Below are 26,825 nucleotides of genomic sequence, written 5' to 3'. Positions count from 1 at the left end.
ATATATATATATATGTAGTGTATACATATATACTGTTATCTAGAACAGAGCTGTAGAGAGGAGAGCCTCTCGATGCTGGTGCAGCATGGGAAACCCCCTTCACTGTCAGGGTTCTCCAGTTAGTACAGGATGCTGGGAGGTCCTCGGCTATTGGGTCTGTCTGAGCTTGGATCAAGGCAGTTACAGAAACAGGCAATAGTGATTTTTGCTTGTGTGCTGCAGGACTGCAAGTCCTGAAAGGTAGCCTTTTCCCGTTTTCTTGTTTTTTTTTTATTTCTTTTTTTTTTAATTTTTAAAACTTTTTTTAAAATGTTTTAAGACTTTGTACCTCTTGAAATGTGCCCCTCCCCTCCTGCTGATGCAGAGTGAGGAGAGTGAGGCTGATACAGTGGGCCCAAGCCATCTGGGTCTGTGGAAATGTACAGTTCAGTGGGCCCGCTTTGAGCAGGACACAAACATAAAAACGAGATAAATACAGCATCCACAAAAAGGCACCCCGGCCACCAGTCTACTCCTTTAGATGGTGGTAGTAGAGGCTGATGACCGGAGACGTTTCAGCTAGAAGTGCAGAGCTTTAACATATTATAGATCTTTTTTTTTTCCATTTAGATTTTTTAGCATTTTTAAGATTTTTATGTCAAACTTCATAAAAATGACGTTAAAATGCGATTTCATTTTTGGTTTTAAAAAAATATGTACCCGGGATTACCCATCATCAACTGTGCACTGTAGCAAACTGGAACCCCCAACTGAGTAAAGATTTTCTCCTTAGCATTGGGCATTCCCCACAAAAGCATTTAAAAAAACAAAAAAAAGAAACCTCAGTCGTTTAAGGGTGTGATGCTGTCGCACATTTGTTTGATCCCTCCTGTCCCCCGCTGCACCCTCTGCAAAGGTTATCAAAGCTCCTCCAAACAGGGAACAGAAGTGCTCTCTATAAAGATACAGTATGACACAGCAAATTTATATTGGCACATTACGTTGGCATCTTTTACATGTAATAAGGAGGCCCAAAAAGTAACGGTAGGCCACCTTTTCAGAAAAAGGATTTAATACAAGCCTTTTCCCCCTTCTAATTAGGATTAAGTTCGAGGCATGAGGTCTGTACATATTGTTTGCGCAGATGGCCTTTTAATTTAAGACTTTGCTCTCACAGTAGAAAGGACAGATACGGAGAGCTGCATCTCATACTTGGTATCATCAACTCCCCTACCCTGAGATCAAGCTGGACAGAAGTGTCTTCAGCGCAGAGAGAAAGGCCGACCTTTGATAAAGTGTTTGGACTTTAGTATACGACAGTGTTCTGGTGGTGTAGCCTGACTTTACAGAAACGGCGGGCCATTCTGAAGTGCTGACAGAAGCGCACGGGGGACAAGTGTTAGGGTCTGCCAAGGTCTGGGAGGAGTGCTCATTCCCAGGTCAGGTTTGGCATGCTGTAAAGGGCCCCAGCCTCTAGTCTTTTGCATAGAAACATATAGGAGGGCCTGTTGGTGCCTGGTCAGGGGAGGGCTACTGGGTCTGGTTGAGGTGAAGGAGGAGGTCATAGCGTAGCAGCTAGGCAAAGGGCAACGGGGGACAGCCTGCGGGCAGGCGGAGCAGCTTGGAGCGACAAACACCCACACCCCCCCGTCTGAGACACCCTATTTTTACACATCTCGAGATACTACCTGGAAGTACTACAGAATACTGTCAAACACAAAAGCATGATCAGTTAAAAACAAATAGACAATCAATAACGCTCTGTAGTATTGATCCTCGTTTTGCATTCAATACACAGGATGAACATACAGAGGCACCTCTGACCAAAGTGTTTCTGCATATGAACAGTGAAGGGCTAGTTCAGCAGCCAGTATTTTGTAGACCACTGCATGTAGACAAAAATAACATAACACATTGAAAAAAATAAAGTCAAATGACCTTTTTCAAAAAAATAAAAAGTACACTGGCAAAAATTCCAGAAATATGACTATTACATCTTCCAGCTAAAGTGATCTTTGTGTCAAAGAACTGAGAGATGGGGGAGAGGGCAGGAACGACAGCAGGGTCGAGTGGTGGCAGGCCCCCCGTTGGAGATGCCACGTGTGGCGGAGAGCCGTGATTGGCCAGTCTTGGAGCAGCTGCTTTTTCTTGCGAGACTGAGGGAGGGTCAAGTGGAGCCCAGGAGGAAGTGCTGCGCTGTGGGGCTGCCGTTTGACATCCAGAGGACCACAGCAGAGAGGCACTCAGTGGACGCTCCCCCCTCCCCACCTGACTCTGACTGACTGACTGACCGGCCGGCCGACTGGCCAGCGGCTGTCAGAGACAGCTGACGTTGCAAGTCTAGTGCCTCCGAACAGAACAAGGCTAAACATTTGGAGTAACAGTGATATTCACTTTGATATTGTCCAAAGAAGGAAAAAAAATAAAAAATACAAATCCGACTGCAGTTTTTTTCCCCAAAGTCCAATGTTTCAGTTTTGTTTCCCTTCATCCTGCTACCAGAGGAACAACGGCAGACACATTTCCAAGGAATAGATATAGTACATAAAAGAGCAGTATTTTTCTTTTTTTGTTGTTTTCAATGTTTTTGCTGCTCCTTTTTTTGATTTATTGGATTGCAGTTGAAGCGATTTGCTCTTCATAAGTGCTATGATAAAACCCTTTGAATTTATAAAAGTCTTAGTCTCTTCTGTTTGTACAGTACCAAACGCAAGGAACACTCGTAGGTCTACTGCATTAGGAGAAACCCCTCTTATTTGGTATTGTGCCAGATACCCAGAACCATCCAATCCCACTGTGGATTCAGTCTCTGTTGGGTGTGGCTGTGGCATGCAGAGAGGAAGTGTGCATTATTCTGTACTCTCTCACTCTTTAGTACAGTTTGCTGCATGCACAGTTCAACAGTTGCTTCTTCCTCTTTGCAGAGTTTTCCCAACAGTTTCAGGGGATTGGCAGCCTGGAGGGAATCCAAGTTTTGAAAAGGGGTAAGGTTTTCTGAAGTTCCAAAGTCTTTTGCTGCAATCAGCAACAATCAAAAAAACAAAACAAAAGTGAAACCAGCTCCGGTGGACATAGATTATGGACGGAAGAAAGGTCTATGGTGTATATTGCACAATGTAACTGTCACATGAAGGTGAAATTGTGTTCTTTTTTTCCTCCGAAAACTGGCTGACCATACAGACTGCTGGACTTTATAACAAATCGGTCAATAGAAAATTCAACAAAGCACCAGCAGGCGACTGGGTTCCAAGTTGAAGGTGACCAGAAGGATCTGGGCTTGCAGATGTCAATGATTAGGTGCCACCCAACGTACACAGCAGTGTACGGAGAGACGCAGCGAGGTTCACAAATAATCTTATCTCAGCTTATGTGTTGTGAGAGATATAAAAAAATGCGCTTGGGTCTAGACCTACAAAAAAAAGAAAAAGGAGAACATTTAACAGCTGTGTCAATCCCTATGAGAATACAAATTAAAATCATTAAGCTGATGATTGGTAGGGCCAGTCATGTGGCCAGGCCTTCTTACAGCCCAGTGACAGAGTTCGTCACCGGTCATATCCTGTACCACTTGCTGGCTCAGAGGGTGAAACTGTGCAAGATTTCAGCTATTTCTTTAGTTACAAAACAAACTAAAAAAAGTCGGCTTGGGAAGGACCTGGGCCAGAGAGCACTTAAGGCTAATATTAGTGCTGAGAAACAAACGTTAACATAACTAGTAAAGGTCTTTGAACCACATCATTGGCCATGGACATGCTGGGAATGGTCGTTTTAAGTCTTATTTTGGGATGATTTTTTTTTTTTGGAGGGAAAAGGAAAGTCTCAGATGGCAGCTTTGATTGCTTCTCCTAAAAACACTTCACACAGAATGTCATGTATACTTATGGAAAAACTAAAAACACTTAAAAGGTTTCTTTGTGTTGTGTCTCATTTCAATTTGTTTTTATATGATGCATTTCAAAAATACCGAAAGGAAAAAAAAAACACTTGCTTTCTTTCTTCCAAAAAAGGTAAGCCAAACAAAAAAAACATAAGCAAAACAGAAGGACTGGAGTCTGCAGTCTGTGTGGTAGGGACCCCAGCCTTCTGATTCACAATTCACAGTTCAAAACAGTTCAAATTGATACTGATTATCGCCACATGATTTGCTTGGGTTTTGCTCCTGTTTTTTTTTTTTGTTTTTGTTTTTTTACTTTATCCATCCCACCTTCCACCAATGGCTTAAATGACATGGTGGTGGTGGGTTGGTTGGTTGGTTGGTTGGTTGGTTGGTTAGTGTATCGTGGCATCACCCTACATGGACTCCCCACTCAGCAGGTCTCCAGGCAGTAGGGTGTTAATTTGGGTGGGGCTCCCGATCACGCGAGCGTCTTCTCCGCTTGGTGGCCCCCACAGGCTGGAGTACTGGGGCACCCCGCCCCACAGCAGGTCGCCTCCGCTGGCCTTGCCTCCGTTGCCGCCACTGCTCCACTGGCCAATAGAGTGGGACTGCGAAGCCCCCATCCGGTTCTGATTGGTTACCGAATTGGCCTGCCAGCTAGTGGTGTTTGCCCCTAGCGACTGGCCTTGTGCAAAGAATCGGTTCACCTCCTCCTCGCCAGCAAACTCTGCCAGGATGGTGGTGTTTCCAAGCACACACCTAACAGAGGACAAAAAAAGGGAAATTATTGGTCTTACAATAATTTAACTAGAAATAAGTATAAGTATAACCAATACTTTTCATAAATATGTGTTCTCTAAATAAAAATGGGACCTGACACACTTCTTAGATAAATGGCACTGCTTTTTTAGAGCTTGATCAGGCTATTATGCTTTTTTGTGCCCTGCCATAACCACATTTTGTGCTGCTGCTGTTGAAAAGTGGGTCACGCATTTTGGATTTTGTTTCCATGACAACCAGTTGCAGTGGCTGCCACTATTAGCAAAACAAAATTAGGGATGAATCTAAAACACACAAACAGCCAATATACCCCCAGACTTGTTCTACACTTGTGTTTCCCACCATTTCACTTTGACTATTACACTACTCACTGTGAAATATAACAGCTGACTACAGCATGACTCTCCACCTCCTCTTCCATGTGACTGGCCTAACAATAATCTCAGCAATAATCAGCATGGGAAAGCACCATGAGGAAACCAAAAACATCGTATTTTCCCAAAGTGTTCCCCATTTCCTTTCTCTGTTATAGCTGTTTCACTTTAACATAAAAAAAAGCAGTGGAAGTTGAGGAAGAAGAAGAAGAAGAAAAAAAAGACATTTGCTTAATTTGGTTTGCTAAGAGTTTGGCTGATGTAAGACACTTTGCTAAGGCTTACATGTGCAGAGACTTCTGGGCCTTGGCAGACTCGTCCTTGGAGCTGTAGCGCACCACAGCGTTCCCCTGGGTCAGGTTGAGGTGGAATGTGATCAGGGGGCCGTGCTGCATGCACAGGGTCCGCAGAGTTGAACCATCAATCTGAAGCACAATATGAAAAAAGGGAAGAAAATTTAATATAATATCTAAATCTATTCATTTTTATTACACTGTATTTTTGTATTTTCTTTACTCACTGTCCATGCTATATTTTTAACCTTTGTTTTGTCTTTTTTAAATACTGTTATATTCAAGACAAAGGCGGTTGTTTTTATCTCACTTTTTTTATTTCGCCTTTTCTCCACTCTGCAAATAAATGTATTATGCAATTTTGTATCACTCTAACTAAAAGGAGAATCATATTTGTTACATTTTTCTTATCCAACACCTAATCCATCAGATTAATTGTTTAATGTTTAGTTTTTTTTAACAATGCTCTATGACTAGATCTATCTTTGAATCCCCAATATGTATATATATGCTGGCTCTAATCATAATACACTATGGCTTCAATTTAGCAAAAATAAGCAGAACAGAGGACGTACTTGTGGGGTGAGATTCCTCAGCACCAGCCAGCTGCTGGTCCTGTTGGAGCTGTCAGTACTCCAGGTGGTTCCCTCTGTAACAGAAATGTAGACACAGTCAGATACAATGTTAAGCATTAAGTGTTTTATTGGAAAAATTATGAAAGAAAAAGTAAACTAGTAGAGCTGCTAAGTTTTTCCTTTCCAAAAGCCCGGCAAACAAAAAGCCATTAAGAGTAATTAATTAATGTAATCTGCTCAAAAGATGTAGAGACAACATAAATAAACACTCAGCAAAATACAGTTCATTCAGTAATTTGGGTAAAATCTGCACTAGTATTGGATCTAGTCTCGGTATTGGCAGATAATCAATATTAAATGACTCCGATCAGATCGGAGGCTAAAAACCCTTGATCAGGACATCCCTACTTGTGACTTGTGAAAAAGTCGTTCAGTTGGCAAAAGTTAAGACAAAGAGTATGTGACAAATACGTTTGAAGTGACAGTACCCGTATAATAGAATTCTAAAATGGGAAACTGTACGAAATGTAATTTCCTGTCAAATAACTCTCAGGGCCTGTTAGCTCTAGGCTGAAGGTCAGAGAGTTCAACTCTCAGTAAAGCATGACACCTTTCACAAACCGTTGAACATTTTCACATACAATTCTTGTCTGCGCTACTAAAAGTAGTCTTTCCTCTTCAACCTGCGTGAATTTTCAAAACAAGGTCACATCTACGAGGATCAAAGAAGGCTACTCGCAGAGACGGTAAACCTCAAAATGTCAGTTTAAGCAGGGTGTGTTCACCCGGCCTTTCTATCCCGAGTACTGCGAGTGCACAGATGCAGCTGTGAACTCCGCCACACCTATGCATCTCAGTCACGTTTATGTTTGCTGGGTGTGAAATATATCACAGAGAACGTGTTCAATTCAAGAAGGCATTGTTGAACCTTCTTGGTTTACTCTAAATAACAGAATTTGTTTCAATCCTGACATCTCAGATAAGGTCTTAGCAGCAACACATAGTATTATTTGTTTCAATATAAGTTAATAGACTAGATTGTAACGATGTTAATATAGTTTAAGCAGATCTAGTCCTGGTATGAAACACCTCAAAGTGAAACGTGAGACTCACAAGTGTTGATGTGCTTAGTCAACACAAAATCATTTTGGGATCTAGTTTTTTTCAATATTATGCTTTGAAATTCAGGTTCAAGTCAGTTATATTAGGGGCTTCTATTAAAACTTAAATGCAGACATTCTGGTTTAGAGGAGAGTGCTCACCAGAGGAGTAGGAGCCGCTCCAACCTTGGGCCAGGCCCAGTGAGTTGCCGCCCCAGGTGGAGGAGGGCTTGTTGTTGGTGAGGCCTGGCGGGGGCCGGGAAGGGGCTGTGGTGCTGCGTGGCCCCTGAGGGACTTTCCACAGCTCATGGGACAGAGAGGCTTGGCTCTGAGAGATGGGCCCTGGGGACCAGGTGGACTTCATGTCAGACAGTTTACCTTTAGATGGAGAGAAGGTGGGGAGATGGTTGAGAGAAAACCAGTAAGACACCAAGATGTACTAAGTTGGTTGACTAACGTTTCAAGCTCGCAAGAACTCATTTATGTTCCTGGTCCACATAATACCACAATATCTTTAGCAGGAGCTAAATGTTTCAATAATATAATTGAATTCACTAAACCTGCAATGAGCCAAATATAATAATAACATACCAAGTAAAAACATACATCTGCATCTACCTGAAATCTTTCTGCTGTAAAAGTTATCTTCAATCTTAATAATGTTAATATAGACATACTTGCTGAAGTGTACAATGTACAAACTATGTCTACTGTGCCATTCGGACAGACAGCAAAACACAAATATTTTCAGGTTAAAGTACCACTGGTCTGGACATATGTGCAATCCCTGCCTTTTTGTAAATGCAAAAACTAGAAAAATAGTGTCTACAAAAGAACAAGAATCACAGCTCAAAAATTACATATTCAAAAAGTAGAGACCTGAATTGTTTGTGAATATCTATCTTAAATCACCCACACACAGAAACAAACAACAACAAACACAGGGTGTGTACTGATATCATGACCAGCTGGGGTGAGGTTTTTTTTTTTTTGTGGGTTGGGTCAAAGAGGCACAAATGGTTAAAGGTCACGTTTGGGTGAGGTTGGTGTCTTACTTGTTGTTTAAAAGGCACTGAGGGAACAAGTTAGGTGTAACTTAGGGTAAGAAGGGTCATCAATACGGGTCAGGGTGAGGTCGAGTAAGGATAAGAAGGGATTCTAAGACAGCGTTTTACAGGGCTCCCATTTGGATGAGGAGAGGTTTAGCAGGTCCACACATGGAGGGAAGATACTCTGGATGTGTACCTGAGCTGTCTCCATCAGAGGACGACAGACTGAAAGAGCTAGAGTAGCCACTGACAGGCCAGTCACTGCTGGTTGGAGGCAGAGAGCCATTCTGAAGTAGAAGAGCTGGGGAAGTGGCTATATGGTCGTAGAAGTAACAGTGTTGTTACCAGAGATGGAGAAAAAAGGAAATACAAGTTCATGCATGCATCAGTACAAGCACATGATATTGAGACATGTGGTGTACTAGAGATAGTCCCATGGGTCAGCTTGTGTAAGTCAAATAATAATAAGTGAATTTTATCTGATTCACTTTCCACACAATTTGGTTATTGATTAAAATTGATATTAGTGGCCTTGCCTCTGTTCATACCTCCATTCCTGTCCCTCAGGAGGTATCGATTGACGTCATGGATGTTGGTGTTGATGGTGGGACCGCTGGGGACGCTGCCAGGGGTCATGTTGGGGTCATTCTCAGGGTCGATGTTCTGAAGGCCCTTCCATGGCACGCCTGGGCAGAACTCTGAGGGAGTAAAATAATAAAGGCTTTTAAAGTAGCAAGATCAGATCTTGAGGAAGTTGAGGAGCCATCTCATGACTTCCTTTAAAATATTCACACAAGCCTCCAAACCGCAGCTTTCGCAGTTATTGTTAAACTGTTGCAACTTCTGCAGAAAACATGAAATGAATTAGGCAGCTCCTTTTTTACACTGTAGTGGCACCTTTGGCATTGTATTTTGAACTTGTACTGCTTTTCCTGTATGTAAAATCTATGGGGTTGGCCTTTAACTGATTCCTTCTCAAGCCAAATATTTTTCAAATTGTGAATTTATGTCTTTGCTCTTTTTTTTATTTGAATCCGCATTATCTGCTATAGCTGTAACTGCTGTTCTTGTTGAGGACCATCAATCAGACTATTAGACTAAAATAGAGTGAGTCATCTGTCAGTCAAGCTCTTAAGAAGATATCTAATTAGGAAAAATAGGTTGAGCATTAAATAAGGATGTGTAAGGTTATTTATTTGCATCTTGTTCTCACCTGGGGGCCAGTTAATGTTGGTCCCATTGGAGATCTTTTCATTGGGGCTCTTGCCCTGGCCCCAGCTGTCTGGGGGCACCAAGGGGCTGGTGGGGGACTCAGAGCTGGACATTAGATTGTAAGGGCTGTACGAGTCCTCCAGCTGGGGGGGCTTCCCAGGGGGGCCCAGGGTAGAGGCAGCAGATATGGCACCTAATTCCAGATATTCAAAAATCGAAAATACTGTAAAGTTAGAAAACAATATGCAGGTTATCTTTTTGTGTATATTATGGGAATCATATTCAATTTATTTTAAAACATTTTGTTCATCAATAACATCAGCTTAAAGAGTTCAACATCAATACTATACATACAGATTTAAGGGCCTTTTCAGAATGAAGTGATGTCTATAGTAAGTTTATCTACTGATGCTCTGAGTGTCTTTTAAGGGTTCATCTTTCCATAGTTCATGGAAGGGAAAATGGGTGATACTTAAAGATAAGTATTTGTGGCTAATAAGGTTTTTATCAGAGTATTAGACTGAAAACCGAAGGCGTGTAAAAAAAAAAGAAAAAAAAGATACTATCGCAAATGTTAAGATGGTAAGTGTGGGAGTCAGCAAGTTAATGTCTTTTAGCTAGTTTCTCGTCACAACACAATATACAGTGCAAATGTGTTCTAGAAAGTGGCTAACACTTTTCACATGTGTACACACACACTGTTTCTGCAAATCACATTTGAAAAATTTATTATTTATTAAATGTCATATTATATTCATAGAACATTTCCATGTTCCCATTCTAAATAAATTTGGTGTCAGGGCTCTTTATGAGGTTGTGTACCTGAGCTATCAAATGACCAACTGACTGGGATCAAGCAGCTTCTGTCCAACCTATCACTGTAACTGAGGAGGTTATTCTGACACCTCCGAATGAGTGTTGCTGCTTGTGTGATTCTTAACTGGTAATGATCTTGCAATGACAATGTGTGAAAAACAAAATGCAAAGACAAAAGGCAAACGAGACCTTAAGTGTTGCAATGAAACCGATGATAATCTAGTATCAATTGTTAAGTTTCTTATCTATAAACAAGTCCGAGAGCCTCAAATGTGTTAGGGCGGATGGCTGAGATGATAGATTATGATGTTAATCATGTTTTGCAGCACTTGACACGCATGGGGACTGTACAGAATCTGTATAATGCATACATGTATTTAAGATGACATGTTAATTAATTTAATTAAATAACTTCATAGGATATGTGAAATGTTAAATTAATTAGTTTCTACTGTATGTATATGTGCGAATGTGTGCATGCCTGCCTATGTTTTTCATCAACGTACCGTGCTTATTGAGGTTGTTCTCCATGTTTGAGGAGTTGCCAGAGAGGCTGTCCATGGAGTTGGAGTGTGTCCACTGGGACAGGCGGGATTGGGGCTGAGGGGGCTCCTTCAGGGACAGACCCCCAACCTCCATGCAGTTTACATTCATGTTTGGATTCAGTCCAGCTACACACACATGCAAAATAATCTGATTAATTATTTATTTATAATATGCATTCCAGTGACAAAATCTAGTAAAAACAGCTAAAAACAATTAATTGCACAAAATAATTGACCCTTGTTTAGGGGATGCTGTAGGATCTCATATGTTGTCAGGAGATGGCCTAAATGTGAATCTGCATGTATTTCTTAAACAAAAATGACTATACACTGATTGTGTTTTTGGTTTGGCGCATTCATTAGTGGTTCACATAATGCATGTATGAATGGGTGGCCACACTGTATGACATAAGTGCTAATGTATGTATGACAGGGTTGCTACCTCAAGGGCTGTAGAAGAATATTACTACTCTAAACATGCAAGCTACGTTTTAGCAATTGTCCCCATCCCAGACTCACTGAGAGGGTAGGTGCTGTAGGCGTTGGGTGAAGACGGCGGCTCTTTGGTGTGCAGTGTGTCGGCGAGGCCCGGAGCCTGGTGTGGGCCTGTGAAGGGATCCAGGTTTGATTTGCCGGAGCCAGGGCCTCCGGTGGGGCCACCGGGAGCATGCAGACCAGCGGAGGAAGAAGAGGAGGAGGAATGAGAGGGAAGTTGCTGCTGCTTCATCAGCAGCGCCTGGTACAGCTGACGCTGATGCTGCTGGATCTGCTGCTGCATGTTGGTGATTGTACGTGCAACCTGGGACAGGAAAGTAGCAGTGTCATAACAAAGTATCAACAGTGAAAACAAAAAGAGGAAAGAGAGGTGTAATGGAAAGATCATTCAAAGGCAAAGTTGAGATGGTAGTGGGAGAAACAAACACTTGTTCACAAAAGCATCCCCTCTTTCAAAAGACCTTATCTTGCAGCAGACGTTGGATTTTAAAAAAGGAGAACAAACTGTTCCTCCTTTTCACAACAGGCTTAAGACTGGTTGGCTCATGTTCTATGAGAAGTGAGCTGAGCAGATCCAGATATCTTAGTTTGAGCAATTAATGTTATGACAACATATGTTTGTTTTGCTGTTATGGTATCATGTGAGAAACAAAATATTTGTGAGAAAAATGTTGCGTCAGTGTTTTGAGTCAGTATTCACATGGGGTCACACACATAAAATGACTGACATTTATGGTCATACTTTTTGTAGGTGTAATGATTTATTTTGTTGACTCACTTGCTGCTCTTGTTGTCTAATGGGGCCGGAAACATTGCGTTGCGCCTGCATCATCTGCTGCTGGATTTGTAAACGCTGGTACGCCTGAATGAAGAGAACCAAAAGTAAAATTTAATTCAATGGAAGGAAAAATAGGGGTAGTGGGACAAAGACGTCAAGTGTGATACATATTTTGTTACTTTAATGCATTTTAGCTCTAGTTTGTCAAAATGCTAGTCTTAATTCTTGCACTGACAGAAATTAAAATAAAAAAACTAAAGGGTTTTGATTTCATCCCCATTTAGATTAGAGCCTGAATCTTCTAAAAAAAAAAAAATTCCACAACACACATCCTCAACTACATGCTGCATTACGAATAAAGATGAAAAGAGGGACCCTTACTCACCATTTGCAGTTGCTGAAGTTGGTACAAGAGAGTCATCTGTTGAGGGTTTATTGGTGAGGTTAAAAGTGCAGGATTCAGACCAATGTTTTTTGCTGCAAACTGCAAGAGCTGTGCTTGGACCTGGGGGGGCAGAAAGGAGAGAAGACAAGTTAATTATTGCAAGTCAGAACAACTGTACAAGAGCAGCTTCTGGTAAGGTAGAACTAGTCACTACTACATGGGTGCAAGGAGGAAAAGAGAAGAGAAAGGGTCTGCGGGAGGTGTCCCAGTGTCACAATATATTTTTGTGGATTTACTTCTACAATTTGGAATATGACAGGCTGAAATGAAACTGGCAGTTTTTGATTCTTGAGAAACATATTACTCAGATTGCGCATACGCTGGGAAGTGTAAAAACAGATAATAATTCTCAAAAGCAATCAAAGTATGTTAGTGTTCTCAGTCATCACAACGGCAGGGCACAGTTTTATGCAGAAGAAAGATGCACTAGTAGATAAATGATTGGACAATAAGCACAATCCGCCAACCACCTTTTACCTGGTTGTTATGAACTGATGTAGCACCATGTTACACATCCAATACCTACATCATTATGTGCGTGTATCTACCTGAGGGGAGAGAAACTGAGGCACTTGAGCACGTAGAGTAGGCTGGGAGGAGCTGAGAGGTGGCACTGGTGGCTGAGGAGGCTGCTGCTGCATGGCCCGGGTTTGTGCTGCTCCACTACTGCCAAACATTCCACTGGGTATCTAAAAGCAGGAATCAGAAAAGGTACAATGAAACTTCTTCAAAACCATTTGAAGGCATCTGACACCATTTCCTTAGTGATTAGCTGAGCTACTGCCTTGGAAAGAAATGTCTTAACATAGTCTTGACCACTTCAGAAAAGGCAGCCAATAGTTGAGCATTCAAGTGTCAAGTCTTTATAAATTAGATGGGTTACAAATGAGTGCACTTGAATTAGATAAAAAAGAAAACTTAAAGTGCACTCAAGAGCCTAGCGTGGGTCGACAATATTCTCAGCCCACATAGCAATGTCTAAAAACATTTTTCAAAGCATTTACCCTCAAGGTCTGACTTCACAGTACACCTTGTGCACCAAACCGTATACTGAACACTATGAACAGCTAGTTGTTATCATGAAATGATCATGAAATTCTGTCTCTTTTGATTTATCAAATGGCCCAAAACAATTAGCCTGTACACGACAGCTTCATCCACATTTCCGATACCATGTTGTTGAAGAGGTCTTTCTATTCAGGGAGAAAAAAGTGCCTTTGTTTGGGCTTCAAGGACACACTGCAGTTTTTCTGGGCCATGGCTGCCTCTGGGGGTGATATTTGATAGAGCATAACTATCTGATTTCAATGGGCACTTCAGGCAAGGTCATACCCACATAAGTGAGTAATAGAAAAGTAGAGATTTGGGAGAGCGTGCAGTAGAGAGGTGTGTGTAAAACTAATTAAATGTATCTGCTGCTGCCATCATTACATTATATACACTTGAATGCTGCATGAAGCCATTCATTTTTAAGCATTTGCAGTGTGACAAACACAATCTGTTGATCAAAATATGTTTGCACTGACTAATGTTTGGTAACTGTCAGTATACTCTATGGTGAAAAAAGCAGCTATTCAAACACTTACATTTTTGTCTTAAATTGTGGACCGCAAATGATGTGTATCAATGTGAAGTGAATGTTTTCTTATCTATAAAAAAATGTTTCATGATACATTAAAAAGACAGGTACAATAAAATATCCACTGCACAAAATTGTATTATTATATATACATACAAAATGTTCACAAATTCAACAATGTTACATAAACATGAACAGAACATTATAATCCTCCCAAAGGTTTTTACCGCAGGTTCATTATTTGGATTGCTCAATACCGTTATTTTTTTTACCAGTTCTGTGACAGTGTGTTACCTGTTGTCTGTTGTTCAAGTTTTGCATGGCCAGCCCCGGGTTGCCCTGTCCCAGACCCTGCCCAGAAAGGCTACTGTTGGCCAGGGGGAGCTTCAGGCTGGGGGAAGGCAGAAATGGTGATGGGGGCGCATCATCAGACATAACACCATCCTGGAACAGAGTAAAATGAATGGTTAATGGGGGAATACAGAGATGAAAAAAAAAAGCATTAATAATTACACAATACCAACATGAATGATTAAGTGAGTGGGGATTGGATTAAGATTTGCAGTTCACAATACACATCATTTCCAACAGATGCTTATGTCTTACTTTGTCAAGAAAGGCGTTGCGGTCCGAGGGGTCTTTGGAGAGTCCAGAGGGCCGACACCCCATGGGCTTGTTCATGCCGTTGCTGTAATCAGACATGCCCATGCCTCGCTTGTCCAGGTCTGTCTTCTTCTCCAACAGGGCGCCTGGGAGCAGACAGGAGGATTTATTATAAAGTCTAGACGTGATAATATACTGCGTAATAAAATCAAATTATATATTTTTAATGTATTTGATCGAAAGTGATGTATTTTAAATGTCTATATATAATGTCATTTTTTGTCTATACATATCAATACACTGTACAGTTTGATCAATCCAATACAACTGCTCTGCCATAAATCTTACTTTTCTTAGGCATAACGTTGGCATATTGACGTCACAAAAGAGTTAATTCAATTATATATTTCAGCATTGAGGTCATATTTAATGCTGTTGTTGTTGTTGTAGTGGACTGTCTTGTATTTAGATGTTTTCCTAATAGGGAAGTTTTTTTTAGTCTCTGATCCGATCAGTGATTTAATACTGAGCATCTTGAATTGAATTTTAGATAATTCAGTCGCACAGCGACACTTCAAGTACATTCAAGTAAAAAAAAAAAAAAATCAATCTACTGTATATGCTTGACAATTAAATTACTCTGCAATGCATCAAGACAACAAAAACGTGTGCATCAAAGCTGTGCTTTATTAACACTTAAAACATTAACTCTTTTTGTCCTTGTCGCTGTCTGGAGGGAGGGCTGTCTCTCCAGTGTTTGGTGCAGCCTTTGCCTGAGTTACCTGAATGAACTATTCTGCGGCATCTACATCTACATATTTTGCGCAGATTACATTAATTAATTACTCTTATTGGCTTTTTGTTTGCAAGGCTTTTGTTGTGCTTGCAGTAGTGTGTTGAGTGTACTGCTCTCTCCTCTGAGCAGAGGCAGCCCTGCTCTCACACACACACAAAGATCAGATCATAAGATCAGATGGGGTACATTAAAGCACAATATAGCCGATACTGTTCATTTAAAAAATACCTTGATCGGCGCTGATACTAATCGTTCAGTTAGGATATCCCTAGTTCCTAATATTAATTATATTCAATCTAATGTAGTCCAGTACAATGCCGCTTTTAACAATGACCTCAATAATAAACATATCATTTAATTTGTTAAGTCAGAGCTGTTGTATAGAATTGCATTAGATTGTACAGGTGTACCTAATGCAGTAGTGGCCATTTTATGTCTATATACACTTTGGGTATGCTGACAGTGAACAAAATCTAGCGTTCACTGAAATCAAGTCATGAAAAGCATGGCTTGGTATTATTCCCTGTTGAATTGAAGTAGGAATGGGGCAAAATAATTTAATTCTGATTTTAAATCAGCTGTGAATTTGTGCAGTCACGCTGAATCATAATAGCATTTGCAATATACACACAGGACACATGCTCTACACAAATGTTGGTGAACTTACTCATGGCCTGGTCAAGGTTCATGTTGTTGCTCTTCAAAGCCTCCTCAGCAGGGTCTCTCTGTAACACATGGATTTTGTTGATTTAATTGTTTATTTTTATAGGGACAAGTACACAGCATAAACAAATGGAACACAGCACATAAGCCTGTCACTGACAATGGTTTACTTGCCTTTTTAACCATTTTCTCACATTTCGAAGGATATACTTATGGTTTATGACTGTGTTAATTGATTGTGCATATCTTCATGTGTTTCTACATTGCATAGCAGAGGAGCCTGTATTTAATCTGAAATTGACAAGGTTGTAGATTGGCACTTTTAAGGCCTAGTTGGGTAAACAAATCGAAAAAGAAATATCAGCCTAAAAGAAAGTCTATGTGTGTAAGAACTTATTTCTAAATATACTGTCTCCTTACCGGAAAGCCCATGTCAGTGAGCTGTTTGATGAGACGGTTCATGATCCAAGTCTCATCTGGCTTGTTGACAATCTTTCCCTGAAAACACACAAGCAAAATATGAAATTGACTGTTAGATGAAAATGATTTCCACCGTTAACATCTTCCAGCATATTTATGAATCAGGTGTTCTCTCTGACCTTGCTTGGGCCCTTCTTGACTCCATTGCCCCAGGAGTTGCAAGAAGAGCTGCTCTCCTGAGAGGTGGGGCTGTTCCACATGTCCCCATCCTCTGTGTCCCATTGGCTAGTAGACATGCCCATCTCCTCTCCTCCATTTCCCCAGCTATCTTGCATAGGTTTGGGACCTGACAAAGAGATGAATTATCAAAGACAGAATGAAAGTGTGAGAAATTTTAAGATGAAAACAACAATAAAAAGTTTGTTGCTTATCTGTTACAATGTTTTAGTATCTGTGATGTATCCTACATGCACACTGAGAATACACAAGCCATTTCAGAGGGTGACCAGCAGGTACATTTCAACCTGACCACTTGGTGTCACTGTTGCCATTTAACATGCTGCATTTTTCTCCTACACCTCCCTCTACCATTTCCAACATTTCAAACCAACAGCACAAATAACCAAGACCTACTGAGGCGTGGAATTACTTTAATCCCAGCAACACTCCGGTAACACTAACAAAAACCTTCAGAATTGGCACAAATGGCATAGGTCTCAAACAACTTCCTCTGTTTGTTCCATTAACTGAAGTATGGTAGTGCACATATACTGGGAGTTACCATCAATTTTTTTTTTTTACAGGAGATGGGGGAATCACTGGACACAACCCAAATCTCAAATGCTCAAATTATACTGACAGGCTGAAACAGAAAAACTAACTTACATTATCTTCCAAATGTCACACAATCTGTACCATACACTATGTAAATGTACAATGTGCAGTATCGTATGGACTTTTCTTGTATACCAACACATCCAAAGCTAACCTAAAACAATGATCTGCTCTGTGTCACAGTTCACTATGGAGGTATAAGCAACCAGAAGGGGTGTGTGAGTTTGATCAATAACCAATGGTACTAAACATAGTCATGAATCTTGGTACATTCTGATTTCCCATGGTTGACATCATGCATTACTGCAAATACTATTCATTTGTGGGTGTTACCTGGCTTGCAGGGAGCAGAACTTGGGGGTCCATTGGCCCTGCCATAGGGTCCAGAGGGCTCGTGACTACCGTCTCCCCATGCCCCTACCCCCGCTGGGGGCTTGCCCCAGGCAGAGGTGCCATTGTCCACAGTTGATGTTGGAGCTGCTGGCTCTCCCCAAGCAGGCTCCGACTTGGGTTGAACACTGGGAAGCTCTCCCCAACCTGGAAGAAAGAAGTGAATTAGAAAAAATGATAAAAATTAATTTCACTGCAGTAACACAGTGTGTGTGTGTGTGTGTGTGTGTGTATAAATGCGTAGGAGGGGGAGACGGATGAAAGCAGTAGCTCAGGCCAGCCGGTACAGGCTTTTCCACTCCATCTCTTCTCTCTCTCCCTCTATATATTGGCTTCAGTAGAGATGGATGATTGGGTATAACTGTTTCATGATGCTCTGGGTGCAATACAAATTGCAACCAGCAGGGGGCAATGGTCTCATTCACAATCAAAAGGGGAGAATGTTGGCCCTTAAAGCTGTGCCATGTCTATATGCATGGCCTTTGTCTCCACAAAGATTTATTTGAACTGACTGGAGCACTAACTAAGGCTTGCTTACATTACAGTCTTAATTAGGTATGCATGACCATTAAGAGACCCTTAAAACCAGTGAGAGAATCAGTTTAACAAATACTGTAAGAGAATCCTTTTAAGGAATAATCTGAATGGAATAACCATTGTTATCAAAATTAGTCACTTTATGTGTAGATGAGTGAAAAAAAAAAAAAACAGTTTAAACTTTGTCCCATCTCTGTACTTCATTCAGCTCAATATCAAGACCAACTCTAAAAACTTAATACCATTCAATAAAACATACTCATGTTCTCATTTAAAAACTGCAGTTTTCTAAATCCTTTTTTTGAGTATCTGCCTTACACAGTGCATTTTTAACATTCCAGTGTCTTTTTCTGTTGGTTTTAAAGAGACTAGTAACTTTTAGCATTTTCAGAATGTCACATATTACTTATTTTAACTGATATAAAAATGTGAGGTTTTTAACACAACAGTAACAGCCATACTGTATTACCTGGGTTGGCGAGGGGAGGTCTACCCTGGGGGCCCGCACCTGGATGTGAGGCACCATTGTTGGGTGACCCATTGTTGTGTGACCCATTGTTGTGTGACCCATTGTTGTTTCCATGGTGTTGCAGGTGAGTTTGGGGTTGGCCATGATGAGGATGGTGATGCATGTAGTGAGGGTGATGGTGATTGTTGTTGCTAGGGCCAACTGAGTGATTGTTGTTATTGTTGGGAATAATCACTCCACCATTCTTACTGGGAGGTGGGCCGCTGTTGCCTGGGTTACCACTGGGATTGTTGCGATCCCACATGTTGACAGTCTTGTTGTAGTTCGTGGGATCGCCCCAGGTGGACGTTCCATCGTCAATCTCCATCTTCCTGCGGACGGAGGGAGGGGAGGGCTCTTCCCAGCCAGTGGGCTCCATGCCCTGGTCCTGTTTGTTGCCATTGCCCCAACTTGGTGTGTTCTGCTTCACAGAACCGGGACCACCCCATGAACCAATGCTGCCACCTCCTCCGCTGCCATTGCTGCTGCTGCTGCTGCTGCTTTCCTGGGGCTTGGAAGATCCCCAGCCTCCTTGCACTGGGCCATTGGAACGTGGGGTCTCACCCCAGCTGCTATTACTCACAGTAGGAGCCGGCTTACCCCAACCTCCTCCTCTATTTCCTCCTCTGGGGCTTTCCTTCCATCCACCACTTCCTCCATTCCCTGCTTCTCCCTCCCACATGCTGCTGGAGGATCCATTGTTCTTGACCTCTGCCTCTCCCCACTCCCCTGTGCTGGAGCCATTGGTGCCCCCATTACTGTTGCCCCAACCATGGGAGCTTTTGGGGCCCTCTCCCCAGCTAGTAGTCTGACTTTTCGTCAGGCCATCGTCCCAACTGGGTGTCTTGTCCTCAGAACCCCAGGATGGTGTGCCTCCATTTCTAGGACCACTGGTAGGCAAGGGGTCTCCCCAGCCTCTGGTAGTGCCATTTGGGGCTTTGCTGAGTGACTGTGGGGGGTCCCGCCATCCTGATCCAGTCTGGATTGGCTGAGGTGGAGGAGCTCCCCAGCCAGAGGAAGATGGTCCTTCACTGTCACTTTTTCCTCCAGACCCAGGCCTTTGGTTAGGGCCAATGTTTGGGTTGACAGTGCCTCCATTGGTGGATGAGTGTCCACCATTAGAACTAGAGCCTCCTAAGGTGTCTGAGCTGCTGTTGCTCTTCCCATCATCAGAGTTGGCTTCTTCCATCTCCCATACAGTGTGCTGTCGGATGGGCGTCTGTCCCCAACCTGTGTTACTTAGCACCCTAGGGTCTAGGTCCTGCCGGGGTAGCATAGGGGAATAATCCATGCTGGAGGACCTGTCTCTCTGTTGGGATTGACCTTCGTTGCTATCTCCACTACCCTCGCTTGCTGGGGCTGTACCAGGCTGCTGGCCCCATGAGCTAAGTTGCTGTTCCTGTCCTGAACCAGAACTACCAGCATCTATTGAGTCCCAGCCTTTAGATGCTTCTCCACCACCAGAGGATTTCCCCCAGTCACCCCAGCCACCACTTTCACTACTCCCACCGCCACTGCCTTGACGGCCCCAAGTAGAATGGCCTCCAGAGGGAGTTGAGTCCCAGCCTGAGTCCTTGGGAGAGTCAGCTGCCTTGGTTTCTCCACTTCCCCATACAGAGCTGCCTGTTGTGTCCCCATTAAGTTGGGATGATTCAGTGGGTGACTGGCCTCCCCAGCCAGTTAACCCATGGATAGGGCTCATAGGCTCCTGAGCTTGCTGCAGTTGCTTAGTGTGGTTTGGTCCATCAGTGTTAAGGTTAGCAGGTTCCATATTGAAGGACAAACTTGTGTTGGTTGAAGGGTGTTGTTGATCATTTTCGTTAGCACTCATCATGCCAACCCAACCTCCCCCACCATTATCCGCACCTCCCAGGCTCCCATTTCCCATATTTCCATTTCCATTAATACCTGGTGGGAGGGATGGAGAGTTTGACACCCCATTGGGGCCAATACCACCACCTCCACCACCCTCATGGCCCAGAACAGGCCAGGCAGATGGGTTGGCATTGGGATTTAGGTTCAAGTTAAAATTGGGAGAGCCCCAGTTACTGGGTGCTCCTACTCGGCCACCATTCATACCATCTTGTTTCCCATCAGAGCCCCAGCCTCTATTACCAGCTAATGTGTTGGCTGATCCAGGTCCTGTCATCATATTATTGTTAGCTTTGAGAGAGGGGTAGTGGGCCTGCTGGCCTGTGGCACCTGTGGCCATACTCAGAAAACTACTACTACTGGTGGTAGTGACAGCACTGGTGTCTTGGTTAGAGCTAGTTGAGCCCAAGGGGCATTCTGGTGCTGCAGGGTGGCTGGGGTCACTACTGCGGCTGATTGAGGGCCAAGATTCTGTGTCACTTCCGTCAATAATCACTTTGTCCCAGCTGTTGGCACTGGAGGGGCTGTCAACTGGCAAAGAGGCTCCCCAATGAGAGGTCTCATACTGGGCAACAGGGCCACTCTGGAGGGATATGTCTGAAAGAGAAAAGGGGAGAGAAGGAAAAGAGGTTGAGACAAAGTTGAGGAATACAACACAGGAGGTAGGTGGAGATGAGTCAGTCAGAGAAAAACAAAAGTAGATTTAAGTGGAAGAAGATGCAGAAATGCAAATAATAAAGAAGAAATGGAGTAACAAAAGTAGAGACAAAGAGTAAAAAAAAGAAAACAAAAGAGGGTGAGAAAGGGTGGGGGTGGGGTGGAGAAAGAAAAAATACATTAGGTTAGACTAAGGAACATCATGTAATACAGCCTCCGTTAGTCCCCTAGACCAATTCTATCTTCTTGGTTGGTTAATGCTAGCTATCAGACTTGGCAGGATGAGATGGGCACACACTTGCACGTTCGTTCTACAATCCAACGTATAATCAGAATGCACAGCCAAGCGTGCTACATGTCATATCAGCTATGGCATATCCATATATCCTTGCCCTGGTGCAGTCAGCCAAACAGAAACAGGGAGATGGAGCCCTCGCTTTCTTTTCTTTATCCATCCTTCTATCCTCCTTTCTCTTCACTTGACTTCCTTTTTCACTTCTCTTTCCAATTCGTTTCCTTTACCTCGCCGTCTTGTTTTGCCCCTTCCTTCTCAACCCCCCCCCCCCCCCCCCCCCCCCCCCCCCCGCTTTCTCCCTCTGTCCAGGTCGCCTCTCTCACTTTCTGCCCCCACCTCTTTCCACCCTTTAATTTCTCCCTCTCTCCCCTCTGCTCTCCTCTGCTCTCCTCTAACACCCAGCAGTGAGAGGCCCATCCGTCTCCATCGTGGCTTCGCTGGCTGGGGCTGTGAAGGGAAGCCCATGTGGAACGTCGCTCATTTATTGGAATAAAACCAGGATGGCTTCTCATCCATCACTCCCTACGCTCCGCCGGGCCTACTCCTCCTCCAACTGCACTGCACTAAGAAACCACAAAGCACTTCCTCCAAGCTTGTGTGAATATGTGTGTCTGTTGGCTTCTCACTACCTGCCTATGCATCATACTGCATGCATGTGCATTTGATTGTGTATGCTTCCAGATCAGTTGTTATCACAATCTGAGAACTGCATGCAAATCATGTCCTACTACTTACAGACTTTTAGGCATGATCTAGATATTCAGTACCACACCACGAAAAACAGCATTTCCAAAAATTCTCTTGGTTCTTCAACATGGTTTTGTAAACAGGCAATTTCATTAGGCACAAAAGCATCCCATCAGAGGGGGAACTAATAATATACTGATTTCGATGCTGTAAAGGGGTAATCAATCATTGGGAGGCAGCTAATCAATGATCTTATTAATGGTAGTGGGTGAGGGCAGGGAGAGTATTGATCCAGCATGCATAAACATCACCACTGCACTGATGTTTGCATGAGGCTGGCCAACACCACTAGGCCAGCATCATGTAACAGACTAAAAACCTATGAAAACTGCTATGAATCCAACTAGCACACAGGCCATGAAGGGAAAAATTAATTCAGAAATGCTTGGAGGAGAAAAGAACATTAATGTGTATAATGAAATGGCCAAAATTCCTGTGCAAACATCATATTTCTAATGAAAATATACAAGCTTAATAGGTTTTTATGATGACCACAGCACATTACATATGAACAAAGTGCAATGCTAGACCATATACAACACAAGCAGTCTTTTTCAATAGTCATTAGAAGCCTAATAGACGATAATACATTTCTGGCAAACTTCCTGAACAGCTGCGTGAGAGTGAGAAGAGTGTCTCAATAACCTTTAATTATAAGACACAGGCTGTTTGTAAAATATTTGCCTTGTTTAGTATTAAGCTGCCTTACCTTCTATTACTCTGCCATTAGTTTCCATCAGATTGTTGCAGTGATTTCAATAATAACTATAAGTTATCCATCATGAGATAAAGACCCACTGGTCAAAACAATCAAGTCAGATGAGAGAAAAGTCCATTTGTTTGAGGTGTGCGGACACAGACACACAAAAATACTGACAGATATGTGGCTTTAAGATACTGCATTACACGCCACAGAGTGGCTGCGAATGCAATTTTTGCCTGAACACACTTATCTCCACTCCCCAGGCAGCCTTATCGCACAGGGTCGTCAGACTGATTGCACACATACACACACACACACACACACACAGTTTACCATCAGCTGAACACAGACAGAAAACTACTGAAACATCACAGCAGAAGTGATCCCTCACAACTGCTGTAACAGTGCCAGTTTTTTTTTAAGAAAGTTAGAAGTTGTTCAAACTTAAAAACAAACCAGATGAGAGCCTTCTATTACAAAGCAAAGGCCTAATCTTAGTTTGCATGACAAATGTCCAAGGCAATGGAGAGTGGATGCAAAAATTAGTCAAGTGGAAGTATTAAGGAATTCTTCTGGAAGATATTTAGGAATTTAACTTCAGTTTATCACTGATTTTATTTTATACAAAATCATAGAAAAAGTAGGAAAAAAAGATATGTTACAATAACTGCACTTCCTCTTCTAACATGGAGGGATAGTCTTGCTGTTAAAGTGCAATGACTACATTTATCTTAGTTTAAAAAAAAAACATTTTAAAGGCATCTAAATCAAGGTGTTTAGGTATCAAATATCACTGCTTGCACCACTAAATAAGGTTTCGAGTTTGTGTGTGTAAAGTGTCTGTTTCACAAAAGGCTGAGTTGGCACTATTTCAGATCTATTGATTTGATAGATGCCTGCTTGCCACCCAGTCATGAAACAAAACCCAAACAGTTGGTCTTTTCAGTTACCAATGCAAGCTCTCAGTGGCTTATAGGTGTTTAGTTTTCAAAACACAAAGAAATAACCATGACAGCATCATTTAAAGCAACTGAAGTAACTCTCTTTCTGCTTTGTCCCATCTCTGTCAATGATTGCTTTCCAAGCAAAAAAGAGTGCCATTTTATTGGACCTGAAACATATCAAAGAAGCTCAGAGGCCGCAGCTTCAGAAAATATTTTATTCGGTCAACCCCCACCCGGTTTATCTTTCTCTCACTCTCTTTGTCTCAATCTCATTTGCACGTTTAGTTTCCTGAAGAGTGTAAAAATAGGTTACGTGATAAGTTAATCAAAGTCTGTCTGGAAAGCTGCCATCTTTTTATCACTCCTGTCACATTATGAACAAACCAAATTTCAAACAAAAAAACCCACATTAAAAAAATGAAAGAAAAGTGACTGTGTGTTGCCTGCAGTGAAAAAAGGGGTCAGTCTGAGAGAGAGAGAGGGATAGAGAAAGAGAGAGAGAGTGGAAAAATACCTGAGGAGATATACACCAGCGGCACTCTAAGAGTGCTTATACAGATCCATGCAAGGATGGGAAACGGCAGACATCCTCTTAGTATGTCTGCGGCAATGCTACCTGGACAGACACCAAATCACAACACCAATACACTGCTCCTACTGAGTGACTGAGCTGTACCTTGGACCTAGAGTATGTGCAGTGTGTGCAGGCATTTGTGTAACTGTGTGCATAACGTGAATAACAATTTCGGGTATCCGCCCTGCCCCTGAATCTAGGGCTCCACAAAACGAGCATTTATCGCAGGACTATTGTCTCGGATTGCATTATACTGTATAAGTGCTAACGCTATTGTGTCTACCTCAGTAAATATGTACATGTGTGGACTAATGCAAAACAGCCTTTTTTTCCTTTCACCTCAACATGCCTCGATTATTCCCCTTTCAACTCCCTCCCCAGACATTCCAACAGAAAGGTCTTGCTGATTCTTGGCAAAGCAGTGATTTGGCCGGGGAGTGAAAGCAAGCTGAACATGAAAAACAAAGAAAAGGGGACAATTATTTCCATCCACCATTTGCAATCATGTGTCAGTAATGTGGTGCTTTCATTCTGGTTGCAATTAGGAGGGCAGTCTCTGATTACGCTTTGTGAATATAAAAGGGTCAAAAATAAAAAATGAAGGGGGCTCTTTAATAATTCCTCATGCTTCCAACAGGGAGCGAGGCTGCCTTTTTGTGTGCATGTATGTGCAAGTCCGCACGTGCAGATGCAGACTTGCTCTCTAAATAGAACCTGGACTATAGCTAAATAACAACAAAAAAATCCCTAATGATGAGCTCACCAGCAGCGCTTGTGCTGAAAAGAAAGCGACATTAAACAACAGCGACAACACACTGAAGCTGTGATGCCAGCTTGCCAGAGTTGAAGCAGAAATAAGCAAGAGATGAGCCTCTGATAATGAGACGAGCTGCCATCATAGAAATGGGCAGGTAGCCAAGAAATAAATGCCTCCCCTCCCCTTTGAATGAAATGAAAGGCAGGGTGAGAGAAAGAGAGGGTGGTAGGGAGAGATGGAGGAAAGTCGGGGGGGGTTGGCACTTGCAATGTCAAGGGAAAAGAAAGGGAGATGAAGAGAGAGAAAGCATGAACAGACCGAGAGAGACGGTGTGGCAATAAATGGATTCTTCAGTTTGACTGTGAGCTGAAGACCACGCTTGGTTTTCTCAGAGCACACTGTAGGGTGACATAACACCAGAACCAGAGCAGGAGGGGTTCGTTTAGTAATCTTTTGTCCCCAAATAGACCCTCTCCATCTCTCTTTGAGGGGTGCTCTACACCCACTCGGATCAAAGATGGTATGAACTTGTTTTTCCAGAAGCACAGAGAAAAAGAAAGACAGAGGGAACGGTCACAGGAGGGTTTAAAAAGCTCATCATTCATGTCTGTTTACCTCTACTGAGAGAAGAGAGAAAATAGGAGAGCGAGACCATGGTGACTTCTCTGGTTTCCCTGACAGAGGCTGGATTAATGAAGACACTAGGGGCTTCTCTCACGTGTGTGCGAATGTGTGTGTGTCACAGCCTGAGCACATGGGCTAATCTATACCCCCCTGGCTTCATTAGGTCCAAGTAGTCTTGTGATTATTTAATGATTTTAGAAAATACAAATGACCATGATCTACAGTAAGTGGTAGTTATTTTTTTTACATCTTAATGGTACCATGTTTGAAGAAGTAGGCCTGTATTTGAGATGGTAGAACAATGCAGGGTTTTTTTTTTAAATTAAGAAATTAAGTATTTAAACAAGACAACCCTGTCTTTTTTAAGTTAAAGCAACACTCTGTTCAACCTTCACACTATGTATTTAACTTAAATAAGATATACTCAAAAACCCAACTGCTTTACCTGCTAATCAAAAGGGCCAAAAATGAAAGGGCCAAGTGTTTTAACAGCACCCCGCAGAGTGCCTTCTGGCTACATGTTCTGTCTGGGTGACCAGCAAACAGCTGTTCGGTTGCAGTTCCCACAGTCTTAAAAGCCCCCCACTCCAGCACCTGCTACTGGGGAGCCTGTCTGGATGGCTGCTGGCTGCGCCGGACTACTTAATGGTCCCCAGTCAGCTGGAGAGATAGGGATGGTGGGTGCGAGAGAGGGAGGGAGAGGGGACAGGGGGTCTCTGTCTGGTGTTTGGGACAATTAAATGGGGTTTCAGAGAGCAGAGGTTACGTGGGAGTGGTGTGAATGCCCTTGAATCTAGAGGGAAGGTTGTGTTTCAGACTGTGTGGATTGGGTAGTGTGTGTGGATAGTCCACTGGAATGTTAAACATCACACTCATACACACTTAAATTTAATATGGCCTAATATGAAATTAGCATGATACTAAAAAATGGTCAGAAGAAATGCATTTAACCTTAGGACATCTACCCAATAATAATGTGTGTGCGTATATATATGTGTGTGTGT

General features: G+C 42.5%; 1 protein-coding gene across 4 annotated transcripts in view; it reads right to left on the bottom strand.

Moving 5' to 3' along the window:
• Positions 1–610: 610 nt before the first annotated feature.
• The window catches only part of tnrc6c2 (trinucleotide repeat containing adaptor 6C2), a 50,810-nt gene continuing 24,595 nt past the window's right edge, over positions 611–26,825 (bottom strand). For 2 of the 4 annotated variants that reach the window (XM_035659839.1, XM_035659841.1), the window contains 18 exons: positions 18,610–21,117; positions 17,547–17,750; positions 16,559–16,725; positions 16,380–16,457; positions 15,964–16,021; positions 14,504–14,646; positions 14,192–14,341; positions 12,867–13,007; positions 12,259–12,378; positions 11,874–11,957; positions 11,120–11,399; positions 10,562–10,726; positions 9,241–9,432; positions 8,564–8,725; positions 7,141–7,356; positions 5,879–5,952; positions 5,296–5,435; positions 611–4,615 (listed from right to left, as the gene is read on the bottom strand). In XM_035659839.1, the coding sequence (XP_035515732.1) occupies positions 4,270–4,615; positions 5,296–5,435; positions 5,879–5,952; positions 7,141–7,356; positions 8,564–8,725; positions 9,241–9,432; positions 10,562–10,726; positions 11,120–11,399; positions 11,874–11,957; positions 12,259–12,378; positions 12,867–13,007; positions 14,192–14,341; positions 14,504–14,646; positions 15,964–16,021; positions 16,380–16,457; positions 16,559–16,725; positions 17,547–17,750; positions 18,610–21,117 (5,228 nt within the window). In that variant the 3' untranslated portion in view covers positions 611–4,269. Of the gene's footprint in view, positions 4,616–5,295; positions 5,436–5,878; positions 5,953–7,140; positions 7,357–8,563; positions 8,726–9,240; positions 9,433–10,561; positions 10,727–11,119; positions 11,400–11,873; positions 11,958–12,258; positions 12,379–12,866; positions 13,008–14,191; positions 14,342–14,503; positions 14,647–15,963; positions 16,022–16,379; positions 16,458–16,558; positions 16,726–17,546; positions 17,751–18,609; positions 21,118–22,928; positions 23,085–26,825 lie in introns of those variants that run through there. The other 2 variants (XM_035659842.1, XM_035659840.1) reach the window with 2 other exon arrangements.

This window comes from Morone saxatilis, unplaced genomic scaffold (genome assembly GCF_004916995.1).
Source record: "Morone saxatilis isolate NCDOM2014 unplaced genomic scaffold, NCSU_SB_2.0 Contig17, whole genome shotgun sequence".
In the NCBI taxonomy this organism is placed as follows: domain Eukaryota; kingdom Metazoa; phylum Chordata; class Actinopteri; family Moronidae; genus Morone; species Morone saxatilis.
Note: the sequence above shows the minus strand (reverse complement) of the source record. Positions and strands in the feature narration are given on the sequence as shown.